Source organism: Hydractinia symbiolongicarpus, chromosome 14 (assembly GCF_029227915.1).
Source record: "Hydractinia symbiolongicarpus strain clone_291-10 chromosome 14, HSymV2.1, whole genome shotgun sequence".
Lineage (NCBI taxonomy): Eukaryota > Metazoa > Cnidaria > Hydrozoa > Anthoathecata > Hydractiniidae > Hydractinia > Hydractinia symbiolongicarpus.
In genome coordinates this window covers 15,746,281-15,763,052 of record NC_079888.1, presented here as the reverse complement: position 1 = coordinate 15,763,052, position 16,772 = coordinate 15,746,281, and the positions used below count along the sequence as shown (strand labels likewise).

General features: G+C 32.9%; 2 protein-coding genes across 2 annotated transcripts; one reads left to right on the top strand and one right to left on the bottom strand.

Moving 5' to 3' along the window:
* Positions 1-1,077: 1,077 nt before the first annotated feature.
* LOC130625502 (mediator of RNA polymerase II transcription subunit 20-like) lies at positions 1,078-7,826 on the bottom strand. The gene is made up of 6 exons (XM_057440607.1): positions 7,734-7,826; positions 4,560-4,596; positions 3,671-3,813; positions 3,341-3,504; positions 2,867-2,956; positions 1,078-1,706 (listed from the first exon to the last, which is right to left on the bottom strand). The coding sequence occupies exons 2-6, from the start codon at positions 4,571-4,573 to the stop codon at positions 1,512-1,514; spliced, it is 606 nt and encodes a 201-aa protein (XP_057296590.1). The 5' UTR covers positions 4,574-4,596; positions 7,734-7,826; the 3' UTR covers positions 1,078-1,511.
* Positions 7,827-7,908: 82 nt separating this feature from the next.
* LOC130625500 (mannose-1-phosphate guanyltransferase beta-B-like) lies at positions 7,909-15,724 on the top strand. The gene is made up of 10 exons (XM_057440606.1): positions 7,909-8,132; positions 10,720-10,800; positions 11,360-11,408; positions 11,998-12,140; positions 12,639-12,797; positions 12,901-12,979; positions 13,127-13,254; positions 13,815-13,893; positions 14,241-14,344; positions 14,694-15,724. Exons 1-10 carry the CDS (start codon positions 8,004-8,006, stop codon positions 14,823-14,825), a joined length of 1,083 nt encoding a protein of 360 aa, XP_057296589.1. The 5' UTR covers positions 7,909-8,003; the 3' UTR covers positions 14,826-15,724.
* Positions 15,725-16,772: the final 1,048 nt, after the last annotated feature.

The window sequence follows — 16,772 nt, the reverse complement described above, 5'->3', positions numbered from 1 at the left end:
GAATGGTGATTCGATTTCAACTCCTTGTAACTACTTTGCGTGCGTCTAGCTGCTTGTATAAAGATTCTCGTATGATTATTTCGCTGTTTAGTACGAAACAAGAAAACTCTTTAACACTTTCCGCCTTTAAGTAGGAATTACCTGCATAAATCGTGTTCTACAAGGTTTTATTCAAAAGAGAGTTTTATCGATATTTTTAGTTCTTAAGTACTCGAATTCCGAAAATTTCTCAGTTGTCCTTTAGACTTGATTGACTTTAACGTGTGAGAAAGTTTAGCTATATGAATTCTACTCAAGTTGCAAAACGAAAATGGCACAAGTGCCTAATATTGTTATTAACAAAAAAATCGTCGACATCTTCTGTTACAGTCCGCTGGTATAAAATTTACACTGTACGCCTAAACTATATCGGACTAACTTTCAGATGGGCAACAGGTGGAATTTAAAACAGACTAACTTTTGATGACTTTATGAAAGAGAAGCGTAATATTGGTCAAGCTAAATTATCGCCGTAGCAAACTTTTCAACTTGATTCGAGACTTATCTGCCAAAAACCAGAAGATATTATTGTTCATATTACTAAAAAATCGAAACAAAATAGCAAAATATTGTTCAGGACGCTCTCAAAATATAGCTCGATTTTAAAATTGCTAATGACTTTTCCTTTTGTCTCCTTACTACAATTGTGACAAGTTTTATGACTTAAGTATAGCTCTTTTAGAATATACGGCCAACCCTAACCGAAAGAGTATTCCTCAGGATTATCAAAACAAATCAATGGCACGACTGGAGAAGTGGAAATTATCAAAATAAGGAACATATTTAAAGTTGGAGTTTTTATACTCACTCGAGCCTTCATGCTTATTCACAAAAATTGTAGCTGGCTATCTCATGTTTTCTTTTTTTATTGTTTAATAAATTCTTGAAGAGCACAGCGCAGTAGTTTACATCTTTTTTATCACCATATTAAATGAGCTTGGTATCCTGGTTATCTTCTTTGCTAATCTGGAAAGGTTGTTTGGTCGCTGTTGATCACTTAAGTAGCACCTGGTGGATTTATTCATGAAACATACATAATGAAGTGAAAATTATCTCTCTCACGAAAGTGTACGGACCCCGTCAAAACAATGATTACATGACAATGAAGTTGTGCGGCGAAATATAACACCATAGAAAAAAATTCCAAAAAAATATCGGGACAAATATCTCGCTCTAACCAAACAATTAGATGTCGCCCACGGGCGGTCTAATGTTATTGTAAACTAAAGTGAAAAAGGGTTAAAAAAGCCTGATAGGATCAAATAATATCGCAAAAAAGTAACATGAAAGATGTTGACAAAAACATCAAGTTCAATGGAACAACAAATATGTCCACATGTGAATTTATCCTAATATATTTACGATGCAAAACTGTTAGTTCGGTTGACGTAAATATTCTCGCGCAATAACAAACGTTATTTAAGCTTCCCTCGATACTCCTCCTGTGATGATTTCTATTTCCAAACACTGTCTCAGGACTTCTTCGTAGATGATATAAAAGGGAGGTATTGAAGCATTGTATCAGCTATACAAAACATATTCAGTTTTTGATCCACTAGTGACCGTGGTTGGGTAGGAAAAGTGGCGTTAATATGAAGAACGGTGGTAACGAATTCGTTCAACAAACTCCAGCATTGATTGGGAACCGAACACGGCTTGTATTCCACCTGTAAATAAAGTAAAATAAATAGCTGCTTCAAGCATACTAATTTTATTTTTATCTAATTTTGCGAATCACAATTCGCGCACCTTTTTTTAGCAAATTACAACCTACGTAAAATTTAACACAACAGTTTATAGCGATAAAATATACGATAAGAAGGAAAATAGTGGTAGTCTTTATAAGACTTGGCAAAGAGCCACTCATGTCTCAAACTGTCATTACGAAAACTCCAATGCATTAATTTAGTGTTACAGTTCGAAAAAACCGTAAAGGTATTTTCACCAAGAAGCACAATTGAAATAGGTTTCAGAACGGGATAGCCGTCTTTTACATTCAATGCACCTTATCCGAAAAAATTTTTTCGAGAGTAAATTTCATTACTAATAATCAGTTTAATAATTTTCCTGAACGAAAATTTTCTATGGTAGTACATACAATTTACAATTACAATGTTTTCATTATTTTTTTTCCTTCTTTTTTGATTCCGTAACGATTACCTTTTTTTATCATCACCAACAAACATACGAGTAGCAGTTATGACCATGCGAAGTTGTTATATGTTTAAAATATGAAAACAAAAATACAACATTACATTAGCAATTGATAAAACCCTATGCTGATTTCTTTCCATAACCGAGACTTACGTAAAATGCGATTTTTTGAATTAGGATGCCAGAAAACGTATTTTCTCTGCTTTGCTTATCAAAAAACCTGCAATAACATCCTATATTGCTAGGTTCAATAAAATTAGATGATCCAGAGAAACTTTTGTGATGACTTTCTTGACAAAAGGACACCGGAAGTATCATGTAACGTTTAATAGCAAATTTTGTCATCTAAGGAGTTGCAAAAATATTTAGTAAGTCTAAATTTACCATCAATCACAGAAATGATAAGAAAACTCAAGATATGTGATTGTCATATGCTTTATTCATTTTTTTCTCACTTATTACATCACTAGTACTGAGTGAGCCTAAAACTTGATGCTATTTTTTAGTTTTATATGTTGATAAAATCGTCTTTGTCAGGCGGCAAGTTTTTTATTATCCTGATAAAGTTTAATGTTTAAGATTTTGAAAGTTAAATGTAGAAAAGGGTTTCAATAACGCTTTACTAAAATTATTTTCATTACACAAAAGAATTCAACAAGAACCTGTTTTGTACCTCCATAAGGATCCCCTTAAAATTAGATGCTTGAGTTATGTTGCCAACTTTAATATCAAAATCACCAAGAGCATATTTCGTCCCTTTCACCTAAAAAAAAAGAAAATACTATTTTATATTCAAATTCCAACCTCTTGCGAACAACAGATCAGATACAACCTGCAGTGAAGTCAATTTACATTAATTCGAAGAGAGTTTTATTATTATTCTGAACATTTATACAGGATATATCCACTTTAGTGCTGGAAACACTTTTATCAATGTGGGTTCTGTGTTCTGAATGTATACATTAAGTATACACCGGGATAGCGTACCCAGTTTCCCTCACATGGCATGGGTTAGCCCGTAGCTGTAAACACACACTTGCTAAGCTTGTCCGTGCTGTGGACCGAACCACGGACCTTGTGATTACGAAGGCCACAAGCAACTTCTTACGCAACGTCGAATAAGTTGTTCAACTTTGAGGTCACTCACATCGATTTTCCCTCCTTTCCTTGGTGTATAAAATAATTTCAGTTTACTGATCATCAAATGAAATCCATTGTCTGAAACCACGCAAGTATTGTTTTCCAAAATAGAAAATGTGAGTTGTGGTTGTTCACTACTGTGCATTAAATAGATGAGCTTGACATTCCCATCTGAAAGAAATAAATGAAAACAGGTTAAATAAAGCCTTCAGCCATTAAATTTCTTGTGCTTTACACCCTATAATGATGATGTTTAGATTATTTATTAGCTATGCAGCAAGATTCGGCTACAAAAACTTTTTCAAACCAACAGTTTCATGACGAATTAATGACCTACCTGTAGTCTGCGTTGATTGGTATGCTTCACAGTCAACGTTCCAACTTCCCACTTTTTCTGCAGAAACAAATTCTAATTTCTTTTGAATACAGTCAAAAACCTGGTGAGAACTTTTTCCATCTGGAATTGTTATTGGAAATACACTGAACAAAAAAAATTGTAAAAAAACGATTGTATATCAACAGCTGGAAAAATTCTGAGAAATGTAATGGTTATTTTAAATGGATGAAGTTCATTTTGTTCAAGGACACAACACCATTCTTACTGGTAACAAATTCTCCACAATCCCTAACCTTTTAAAATTCTCTTGGTAAGGAAAGTTCATATTATGCAGAATAAAAAACAGCATCCTGTTTTTGTTCACACACAACTTTTAACTTAAATTTAGTTACTTTGTTTGTTTGTGTTTAATACACACTTTTCCAAAATATGTTTTTAATTCCTAGGATAAATATTTTTTATTAATTAATATGCAAATTTAGTGTATAAACTTTTATAATTAGCATATTTTGCAATCATAATTTAAAAAAAATCACAAAAATAAATAGATTACCAAAATAAAGTTACACTTCCTCACAAAGTTGTATGCTTATAATAAAAACCCACGTATAGCGTACCTAGTCTTAATTATATATACCCACTTTTTCTTTATTTCCTTTATTCAATTATCATTACAATATCTTATTACTTTAATTCATTTTTGTGAAAAATACAAAAAATGCTTGAAACGAGTTAGTTTAATCTGGCTGTAGTACAAAAAAAATATGTATGCATACATATGTTACTTTTACAACCCCCATGTGCACATTTTACGCTTTTGGCTTGACCCATCAACTTCTTCTTCTTGACTACACACTATGTAGATATCTAGGATATATAAATTACTTACCATGTCACACCCATTGCAGATGAAGAAAGTCAACAACCTACATTAAAGAAAAAAAAAAATACAAACAACTTTCAACCAGATGCATTTCAATCTTGCACTATCTATGCGTATTACAACGTTCTTGTCATTTACAGCAAAATTATATATATTAAATTTATATATATAAAGAAAACCAATGTTGTTTAGAAAATGTTTTTTGTTTAAACCAATTTAAAACTTTGCAAAAATGGTCTTAAAAATCTGATTTGCTCAAAACTTTGTTAAATTACTTTGATTCATTAAAAAAACAATTTACTGTAAAAGGAAATTCTTCTGTCATTAATTTATTTAACAGCTTTATTTGCATTGTCATGTAGCATGTACAGAGAGATTGAGTTGAATAAAGTTACTACAAAAACAAAAATAATGTGCTTCAGCAGTTAATTTTCCTTTTTTGGATGTTATACACAGGTCTGGTGGCTTTGTGGTAGAGCGGTCGTCTTCATTGCGGAAGGTCTTATGTTCGACCCTGGCAAAACTATAAAGTGTGAGTTGATCTTTGTTGCTTAACATGTTTAGCATAAAAAAGGAATATAACTTAGGCTGTTACTTAGTTGAGTGGCTGGTGTGCTTGTAGACTTCCTTCAGCTTAACTGACCCAACTTAAGACGTCGAACCGATTCATCTTAAGACCGGACGACTTGCCAAAAAGCAGGTTGGTGTATTCGCAGTTGTAATGGACTTAACATGCCTGGGTCAACCTTGGATAAATGTATATAACTGTCTCAAGTTGGTAAAAGCCTAACTATTGAAGAGGGTCATTAATATACCACGTCCAACCCATGCCAACATGGAAAACAGATGTTAAGCCAAGAATGATGAATGATGATGATTGACAAGGACTCTCACGCTTTTAAAAAACGTGTAAATAAAATATTCTGGTGTTATAAGGCCCAACCACAGACAAAGGACTCTCACACTGAAAACAACATTGTCATTAGATGGGATAGGCTCAACTGTTGGCAAAGGACACTTACGCTTTAATAACACTATCCTAATATAGGACTGCTATAGAAAGCCAAAACATTACCCAGTCTAAGGACTTCCAGACTTAAGTTAAAAATCGCAATATGGACTACACCTAACAACTGATACACACTGTTTTAAGTGTCTAGAGGAGAGGTCTAAAGAGCACAAAAATGTCTAGAGGGAAGAAATAAATCATAAAAATGACAAATGCAACAGTTGACAATGTAAGCTGTGCTCTTGAAATAAAAGACAATTGACAGGGCATATATATCTATGAGAGATGACTAATATATATGTTTAGAATTTGTTATAATACACATGTAAAACATCATCACGGAGACAAGATGGTGATTCTTAAATATAAAACCCCCAACATAAGTGAGGCTAACTGCATAAATAAATCAACAGGTCAAAATATTTTAATCGTAGCTGCTGACAAAACAGCCAAAGCAATCCATCCTCTCAAATTATGTAATTGGTCAAGAGGAAATAATTCCATCACAGATTAGCGTAAAATGAAAGTAGCTGGAAAATGTATACACTTAATTATATCACAACAAGGGTGTTGACTCGCCTTAAAACGGCAAAAAAGCTAAATGTCAAAATTATTTCGCCCATCAAAACAAGATGTCCCTCATAATGACAGTGTTCAAAGTGTTCACTAACAGCAAGACATGAAACCTTGTCTAAAAGTTCTGCACAAACAATGACAAAAAAAATAATGACAGATATTGTGATGGTATTAACAGCAATCTTTGTCAAGAAATTTTGTTGCTCCTTTGATACAATTTAACCGATAAATATATAGTTAATAATGTCACTCAATTCTTTAATACTTTGCCAATTTTTGTGGTGCAGTAAACAAAATTTAAAGCGCCATTTTGCATTTCAGAGATATTGGTAAAAAAATCACCTGAGCTCAACCTTATGTATACTGGAGTTCTTGGCGAGTTGGTAACCTAGTATATCACATGGAGCAGAATGTTATATCTTATTATTTTAAGTAACACAAAACAATCCAGTTAAAAACATATTTATATTATAAGGCAAGTCTAACTATCCTGGGTAAAGAATAATAATATATAATAAACAATTTTTTATTATTTTATTTCTATTGGTAAAGCAGCATTAGGTGATGTGTAGATGGATGTGCATATTTTACATAGCCAGCCTCATAAATATTGAGGGATATACTCTGCCGATTATTTCCAATAAAGGCCATGCCTTGGATGAGGAGTCCTAGAGTATTTAATGCTCATTTTAAGCTACACAGACCCAATTTAGGTCTGCGCTCTACCAGACAACTCCCTCCAATTTCCCCCACATGGTTTGGGTGTTACTATGGTAACATTCACATGCCCATATTGAATCGAATTTTATCTTGGATTAAATAACCTATGGCAAATGTCCTATTGTAATATGTAAAGCTAGATAACTAGCTAAAGTGTGGCGCCGTAGAATAGTGGTTATAGCTCTTGTACTCTGTGCGGGAGACCAGGGTTAGATTCCTCTTGACGGCGATTCAACATGGGCGAGTGAATGTTACCATAACCCCGGGTTAACCCAAGCCATGTGAGGGAAATTGGGAAGATGGCACACTGCGTGGGCCGTTGGATGTTGCCGGGAGTTGTCTAGCAGAGCGCGGGCTCTAATTGGGTCTGCGTAGCTCAAAATAAGCATTAAATACTCTAGGACTCTCCATCTACGCCATGGCCCCTTCTGGAAATAATAGACAGGGTATATCCCTCGATATTTGTGAGGCTAGCCATGTAAAATATGCACATCTATCTATCTATCTATCTATCTATCTAAGTTGTTCTGCAAATGTGCACTGACCAAAAAACCTGTTTTGGATTTTTACATAAATAGCAGTACATATACATAGCTATGTATATACAGTCTACTGCAATACTACAAAAAATATTAGTGGTTTTCCCTCTAACTGTCCTACAAAAACAAAACATCATAAACTACTTAGTAAAAAATTTAAGTAGAAATTGGTGTAAAAATTGATGAACTTCAGTTGCGCCACCCCACCACAACAAAGTTTTTGGTTCCAAAGAAAGATTGTGTGCTTGTATGCTTTCTTGCCTTGCAAGGGAATATAATATAAAATATTTGGTATAATGGCAAATGTGCAAGGGAAGGTAAACAAACGAATCTTACCCAGTTCTCAGTTAAACCATGTGTTGCCTGGCAAATACCAGTAGCAAAGAAGGAATGCAAGCGTGCGGTTATTGCGCCATTATAATTGTTTGTTATTGTTTTTGTCTTGATATACCAAATCGAAAGTGAATCTTTGTTTTCATTGTCAATGGCGGATATTTCCATAGCTATCAGTCGACGTGTCAGGTCTCATGTTGTTTTTATTTGTGTGTAGGATAATTTCATGTATTTTTGTTTATCTTTAGAGGAATACACTGTTAATTTTTAAACATGAAGGCTTTAATATTGGTTGGAGGCTATGGAACTCGTTTAAGACCACTTACTCTTACTCGACCAAAACCCTTAATAGATTTTTGCAATAAACCAATGTTACTACATCAAGTTGAAGCATTAGCTGAGGTAAAAACTATTTAAAATTTTATACGCTTATTTTACATTAACATTTTTAAACTCACCTTACACTTAACAAACATTTGTGCATATTTTATGCTTATTTTGCCGAAACTTTATCCAGCCTTTCTGGATTGTTAATATGGCCAATAGTGTGTGAAAAAATGTTGTCTGTCATACTTCTTTCTGGAACATCAGACCCCTCCAAACTTTCCTCTTCATAGACACAGCTATCTTGAATGTTTTCATGCCTTTACTTCTAAAACGTCAAAACTTTATGCATTGAAGTTTCTGGTGTAGGTTTAAGAAAGAAATATAAAATTAATTTTTGTGGCAATTCGAGTGTGACCTTGGATCAATTTATAGGAGAAAGACGTGTGTGTTTTTCAAGATGGTAGAATAAAAGTCTGACTATGAGCAATGTTAAAATGGTGTGTTGTGTTCAGGTATTTAAGGCTCAACACTTTAAAGACTATCTAGGAACTACATATTTTGTAAAAGGGTTCTTGTATACTAATGCTCTGCATCTGTGTGTTTTTTTCATCTGATAAACAGCTCTTTTTTATTCAATCTTAGTTTGAGCTTGATAACTTAATTGGTGAATAAATTACAATGCACAATTTTCAGACCAAATAACTTAGAAATGTAAAAATACTGATGTGATTTAATATGTGGGTAGGTATGCATGGCCACCTAAGTGTGAAACCTTGACAATTCCTAAAAGATGGGTTAATGCACCTATACAGCAGACAAGCTGATGTCCTCATTAAAACCTTTTAACTGAAACATCTCTGTCAAAAGCACATAGATCTTTTATACATTTCTTGAGTTATTTGAATTTTAAATCCAAAATGCTGTATGTGGCAACCATCAGAAAGTTTTTTTTAAATGTTTGCATTTTCAATGAAATGATTTTTTTGATGGGTTATTCAACTTGCACTGGTTAATAACACATAATGACATAATTTTATGCAAGAAAATGTTTTAGAATTGAAAGCAAAGAAGGAAAAATAAGCGTTATTAGGAAGTAGGAAGCAGTGCAAAAAACATGCTTGGAATCATGCTAATTGAATTTCCACGCCCGAAGGCGTAGGAAATTCTTTAAAACCGTCGTTTTTTCTTTTGGAGCATTTTTTGAGAAAAAATCGACCCTGGGATTACACGTTCCTCTGTCCCAGATGTAAACTTTGTACCCAAGCTCCCTAACTACTGGGAACTCATCTAAATGACGTTTCAGGACAAAATTTGTTTTCGACAAAATTTGGCACAGTTAACAAAAAAAGTATGCTGAACATAATGGTGACATAATAATTTTGATTTTTTGCCGCCTTAAATGTCATTTTAGGACAAAATTGGTCCAAAAATTAAAACTACTTCATTTTCAACAAAAATTGGCAAAGTTAACAAAAAAAGTATGCTGAACATAATGGTGACATCGAAATTTTGATTTTTGTCACCTAAATGCATTTTAGGTCAAAATTGATTCAAAAATTAAAACCACTTCATTTTTGGCTAAATCTGGCACAGTTAACAAATAAAGTATGCTGAATATGATGGCGACATCAAAATTTTTGTTTTTTGCCACCTTAAATGTCATTTTAGGCCAAAATTGGTCCAAAAATTAAAACCACCTCATTTTCGGCTAAATCTGGCACAGTTAACAAATAAAGTATGCTGAAAATGATGATGGTACAAAAGTTTGATTGTCACCTAAATGTCATTTTAGGCCAAAATTTGTCCAAAAATTAAAACTACTTTATTTTCGACAAAAATTGGCACAGTTAATAAAAAAAAGTATGTTGAAAATGATGGTCACAGCTAAATTTTGATTTTTTGTCAACTAAATGCCGTTTAAGAGCATAAACGTTTCAATCGCAAGACTTTTAACCATGAATGATAGGCTGTATTTTTTGTTAGCAATTTATTCTAAAATCTGAGTTATTATGACACGTTTCGTTTTGTTTGCGTTTGTTGTAAGATATAATGTCACTTGTGTGCTTTATCTTCAGAGGTTCATGCACCAAACCTCCTTGAATAATTGGCACAATAACACAACGAATTAGCAGGTTTTCTTCAAATATTTTGGTAGCGAGCGGAAATTCTTAGAGCCCCCAGGGCTTCTTGTTTTAATTTAATTGCACTTTAAAAGTTTATTTCAATACATAATCAAAATTGATTATCAGTCACTATTTAAAAAGATGTAACAAAGACTATTAATTAAAAAAGCCAAAATGCCATTTGTCAGTTTATAACAACTAAATATTTTCTGATCATTGGGTTTGCATCTATGTATGCTATTAGGGAAAGGTTTTTTCGCACTTTGATTGGCTAATCTATATTTTTATCTTCTACTGCAAATAAAGAGCAATTCTTAATTCTTTTTCAATTCTATAATCTAAAAATCCAATATTTTATCTTTGATTGGAGGAAATAGCATTTAAAAAACTTATATTTTTTTCTAAATATCTGAATAAAAATTTTGCAACAATAATACTTTTAACGCGTACTGATAACATCAAAAGTATGGTGATAACATTCCAAGGAAGTCCTGTGTAAATGATGTGTTTGATCACATTGCTTATCTTATCATTGTTAGGTTGGTGTTAATCATGTCATACTTGCTGTTAGTTATTTATCTGAAATGTTAGAAGTTGAATTACGGAAAGAAGAAGAAAAGGTGCTTTGTAAAGTTTATTCTTTTTCTTGTATCTCATTCCTATTCCGTGTCAGTTAGCTTTCAGCAATTTTCTAATCCTCATGTGAAAGGAAACACTTGAAGATTATTATTTTTTAGATTTAAACCCAAATTTTACTTAAAAAATGATAGGTGTATCGTACCAAAATTAGTTGATCTGATTGGAAAAGCTTGATTTTTTGGCCACTGTGTCGATACATGAAAAAGAAGAATTTAATTCAACTTTTTCCTGAAGTATGCATATCAAAAGTCAAAGCAAAAAAAAAAAAAAAAAATTGAATTAATCATGAAAACTAAAATAATATGTTATGTTACAGAAAAAAAATAATATGATAAAATAATATGTTATTGTTATGTTGCATTTCAAAGTGGAAATCTGACTTAATAACAAACTTTTTTTTATTTAATTTTAATTCTTTCTCACACTGCCAACCATGATGATATCTTGATCGGATTTGAAATAACAAAAAGAATGCAGCTACTGATTGCGATTATATTCATTTATTTTACACTGTGATCTAATTTTTGCTTTGCTTTATAGCTCGGTATAAAGATTACAATGTCACATGAGGTTGAGCCATTAGGGACGGGTAAGTAAGATGAGGAAGGCGTAATTTTTTTATTTACTTCTTTTCCAAGTGATAAAATGATGCCAAATTGTCATATGAACACAAGCCTTGCATTGACTTGGTCAGTACAGATTTTAAATAGTTATTTTGTAATTTTTTTTTATATTTTTTTAAAATATCAATAATTCCAGTTTTGCTGTTTTAAAACCTTGGCTATGGCTGCATAAATTTTTGTTACCGCATTTTTCGAAAGACCCCTTTTTATACACCAATGGTTTCTTTATAGTGAAAAACATGCTTGTTAATTAAAAACTTCGTTGAATTTTTTCAAATTGAAAAAAAACGTACTCTGAAAGTGCAAAAATGTGAAATTTTGGTTTAAAAAATGCAGAAAAACATTTTCTCCTAAAACTTTTGTGACAACATATCAATTTTAATATTTTAATATTTATTTGGCACATTCTTTAATTGGCACAAAATTTTGATGAAGAAGATTCAGCTGTTGTATGGGCTGTAACGTATTTTTACCAGTAAGATTAAGGCTGGTATAGTATAAAAATTGAAGTATTATCAAACTTAGTATCATGAAAACATCTTTCTTCCATTTTAGCTGGTCCGTTGTCATTAGCAAAACATTGGTTGGAAGAAACAACCGAGCCATTCTTTGTGCTGAACAGTGATATAACTTGCGAATATCCATTTCATAAAATGATTGAGTTTCACAAAAAACATGGAAAGGAAGGCACTATTGTTGTAAGTAATAATAACTTAATACAATGATGTAATCCATGTTTTAAGCTAACATCAATCCATTCGCCTAAATCAGGAGGAAGTACATTTACGCCTGAAAACTTTTTACACCCAAAAGTTTGACTTTGTAAGTACAGGTAGTATAGGTAGTAATATTTGTGTAATTGTTATTGGTCAAGAATACTACGCAAATTGTTCAGCAAAAAAAGGACTTGTGGGTAAAGTGGGCACTTCGTGGGTTATATGATAGGGTAGAACGAGCCATAATGGCGTAGGAAAGCTGCATAACTCATAAAGACTCTTTAGAGAAGCTTTGATATGTATAAAACTCATTACTGACCAAAGCATATTCGAATGTTGCATGAGAAAATTATTTTAAGGATATGTAAACTCTCTCTTTATTTCGTTATAAACAACAATAGAAACAATGATATTGGTGATAACTCAAATATGTTAATATACAATTATACAAGAACTTCCAATGTTGTTCCTACTTCTTAGGTTACAAAAGTGGAGGAACCATCCAAATATGGAGTGGTAGTTTACGATCAAGAAACAGCAAAAATTGAAAGTTTTGTAGAAAAACCAACTGAGTTTGTATCAAATAAAATCAACGCTGGAATGTATATATTTAATCCGTCAATATTAAAGCGAATTCAGGTAATGTCTAGCTATTTAAACTCTTTCTCCCATCTTGCTGCGTTTATTTGCCACTTTTCTGTTAGCAGGATTATAACATATAAACCACAATTTTACTTTATAGCCACGGCCAATGTCAATAGAAAAAGAAGTATTTCCATATATGGCAAACGATGGAGAGCTATATTGTTTACAACTTGAAGGTAAATGTGTTGTGTATTTGATACTTCCAAGCAGTTGGATGGAAAGAAAAAACATAAAAACAATTTAAAAATATGGTCAACAAAAGTTGTTTGTAGACTACGCCCTGAAAACCGAAACGGAACCATTATTATATGTTTCGTTTTTAGGTTATTGGATGGATATCGGTCAGCCAAAGGATTTCATTACTGGTACATGTCTTCATTTGAATGCACTGCGCAAAGCATCTCCTGATGTGTTATACAATAAAGAAGGTTCAAGAGGGAATGTTTTAGTGGTATGATAATGACATTAGAACAAGTTTTAAGTGTTGTGTTCTCAATGAAGTTTGCTATTGGCGATAAATTGAACTTTTGTACTAATTGCTCTCCTCTGCAGTATCATCAAAGCCTAAAATACCAGTACACTGTCCTATGACTTCATCAATTCTATCTATTCAGCTCCTTTAGGATAAAATTATTTTGCGGCTAAAACATTCGCAAGAAGGAACCTTTTGTGTTTTGCGAGCATATAAAATTTGCGCTAGCCAATGTAAAAGAGTGTGGGCTAAAACCATCGGCGGAACTTGGTCCTTGAGCAATTGCAAAAGCGTCTTACTGCAGTACCAATAGCTCAGTTGTAAGAGCAGTGAGGCACTAAACCACTGTTGCCAGTTCAAATTCTGCTCAGTCTAAATATTTACATTCGCCAATGGATGTTGCCTCCACTACTGATTGTATTATATTACCCTGGTACTGCGTTCTACGACTGTTCTATAAGTTGTGTAGTGTATAATACTGTAGCCAGAATATGTATTGTTTTTTTTACGTAGCTATATATATTCTTTTCTTTTCACAGCACCCAACCGCTAAAATCGATCCTGATGTGCAAATAGGACCAAACGTGGTTGTAGGTCCAGAAGCTGTCATTGAGAAAGGTGAAATTTTCTTTTATCCTTTTTTAAGCCTTTTTTTTAATAATTCACGATTAGTAGTGGCATGAAGGTAGCTTTTGAAACTAGAAAAAAGGGAGAAAGACTTTTGGTGACCTTATCACCTTTATTAAACGCCTTTTTTTTTTGAAACGCAAAAATAAAGAAATTTATTCTTGAAACTGGTAGTGTTACAGCAGGGCAATAAATGTTTTTTCTTAGGATTTTCCGATAAATTGCATGAAATAATTTTCAAGTCTTAAAATCTCAGTCAATTTAAGGATTACAGAGGGTATTCTCGGTAATATTGCTAAATGCATCGGTTGTCGGAATAATGTCGTTGATATCTGCAGGTACATGTTTGTCTCGATGTATTATCATGAAGGGAGCTAGAATACGCTCTCACTCGTGGGTGCAAAACTCAATCATTGGATGGAGATCGACAGTTGGCAAATGGGTAAGACATCTTTTTTGGATTATTATTCCTTATTTATATTTGGCAAGGAGTAGCTCTGTTATCACTATTAGTAAATGTTTAGTTATTCGATCTGTACCTTAAACACTTGAAATTTGTTTTTTTTCTGAACCTTAGTATCAACATTACTTGTACGTCCCTTTATTTTTGTAATAGACCGCGTATTTATATGTGGATAACCAGGCTTGAAATATCCATAGCTTATTCATTTCCATTTTGAACCTTTCTTACGATTAGGTGTATATATAAAACCAGAAAAATAAAGTTGCAGTGTGTGTGTCAGATGCTCCCTAGTGTTGACATAATAGTTCTATCTCCTTATTCTTCTCAGGTTCGCATGGAAGGTGTTTGTGTCTTGGGTGAAGATGTTCACATAAAGGATGAAATTTATTTAAACGGCGCAAAAGTTCTGCCGCACAAATCTCTAGCAGCTTCAATACCTCAACCGAACATTGTCATGTAAACCCCCGCATACATTATACTCGATCTAGGTGCTATATTACAGTAACTTTTTGAAAATATCTGCTACGTCTCTCTGCTCTTATTCTACAGTTTCGTTCGTTCTAGTGTCTCTTTCTTCAACGGAAGTAATAAACACTTTTAAATGTTTTACGAGGAAATTTATTTATATACTACAAGTAATAATTTATATTTATGTTTATGCATGTTTTGTTTGTAGTTGTCATGTGTTTAGATCACGTGTTATTGTTTTAATGTCAGGTTTTGTTGTTGTTATGGACGAGTAAATAAGGTCGGACGTGCTGTTAGAGATTATAGAGAAAATAAAAACGTACCTTATTCGTCTTGATTTGTATGTGTATGAATTTCTGATGTATTTCGCGCAAAAAATAGCAAAATTCTGGGTGTTTAGACAATATACAGATGTGTTTCTGTTTTGTAAACTGTAGTACATTTTCGCGCAGAAGTTTTTGCGCGTAATTTCTGTGCTATATATCGCGTAATAATGGAGATTTTGCGCGAGCGCGAAATCAGTACGAAAAAGGTATCTGAAAATTTACCCCAAATAAAATAAAGCGAAAAACAAAGTAAAAAACTGAACGAAGTAATTGACAGTTTTACTATTTAGACTTCAATATTATCCCCATGTTTTAACAACGCACGTCATTTTTTTTAAAAAAATCTTTATTTGAAGATCTTTAAAGTCAACGTATCAGATCTATAACTAAAAAAAAACACGAATTTTGTCTATCCTTGCCGAATGAAAATTATATTTTTGTAACCTGAATATTTTAAATTTTTCCGGCGGAAATATTGTTATACGTTGGCATAGCTAATTTATTAGAGTAATGCTGACTAATTTTGTGTAGTATTTGTAGAGAAAAATGTTCTGTTTTTAATGGCGCCACTTTTGTTTTCTGATCACAAATATTTCTTTCCTTAATAAGGGAAAGGTGTTGTTCGTGATGTTCGTTCTAGGATCAGGAAAATTGGCTTTGTGAGTTTCCAAATAAAACAGGCATTGTAAATTAGATAAAAATTATCCTATAAAATATAAACATTTTTGGCTTGTTTCGTTTTAACATATTTTGCGACATTCGTCATTTTCAATTTTATGAATAGGCAAAACGACTTTCTAGTGGTTTAACATTGGGCAAGATTTGTTTTTTAGGTCACGTGTTTGACCAGACATTGTGAGCGGGTCAATTTAACCCGCCCGTAGATAAGGACTTTAAAACAACCCGGCATGAATAGGGTTAACAGAAGACATCAATCCATCATGACTATTAGTTTTCAATGATGCCAAATGTGCTTTCCCCCTATTTGGAATTAGATCCTGCAAAGTTTTCAAAATACGCAAAGCAAAATATATCTAACTAGCTAGCTAGCTAAATTTTGGATATTCAGTGGCTTAACTTGAGATTTACAGCTGGCTGACCGTAAACATGCTTAGACTGTCTCAACGTTCAGCAGTGTCTTCAGGTACATATTTTCACTGTGACCCATCATAAAATAACAGTAGCTGGACATCACAAAGAATAAAAAGCTGGCTAGCCAAAATTTACTTTTACTACGCTCGTTTAGTTATTTTCGTAGTTATGTGTGAGAGTTTTATGTAAAAGGAACACGAGTTAATCAACATTTCGTTCCCGATTTGCGTTTTTTAAACAAAGGCCCAAAATAAACTGAGCGCAATGATGTCATACTCATAAATATATTTTTCCTATAATATCTCACTACCAGATGAAAATAATGATCTAGTGTTACAGCATGTTTTGCTGCATTTTTAATAAACTTTCCATCAGTATTTTATATTGATGAAAACCTTCATCCTTACAGTCGGGCGTCATCCGTACTTTATTTGGTCCTGGAATGTCTTTATTGGTAACTTTCCAGTAAAGTTTTTTGAGTTCATCGAGTTATTTTACGCCACTTATCATAACTTGTACAT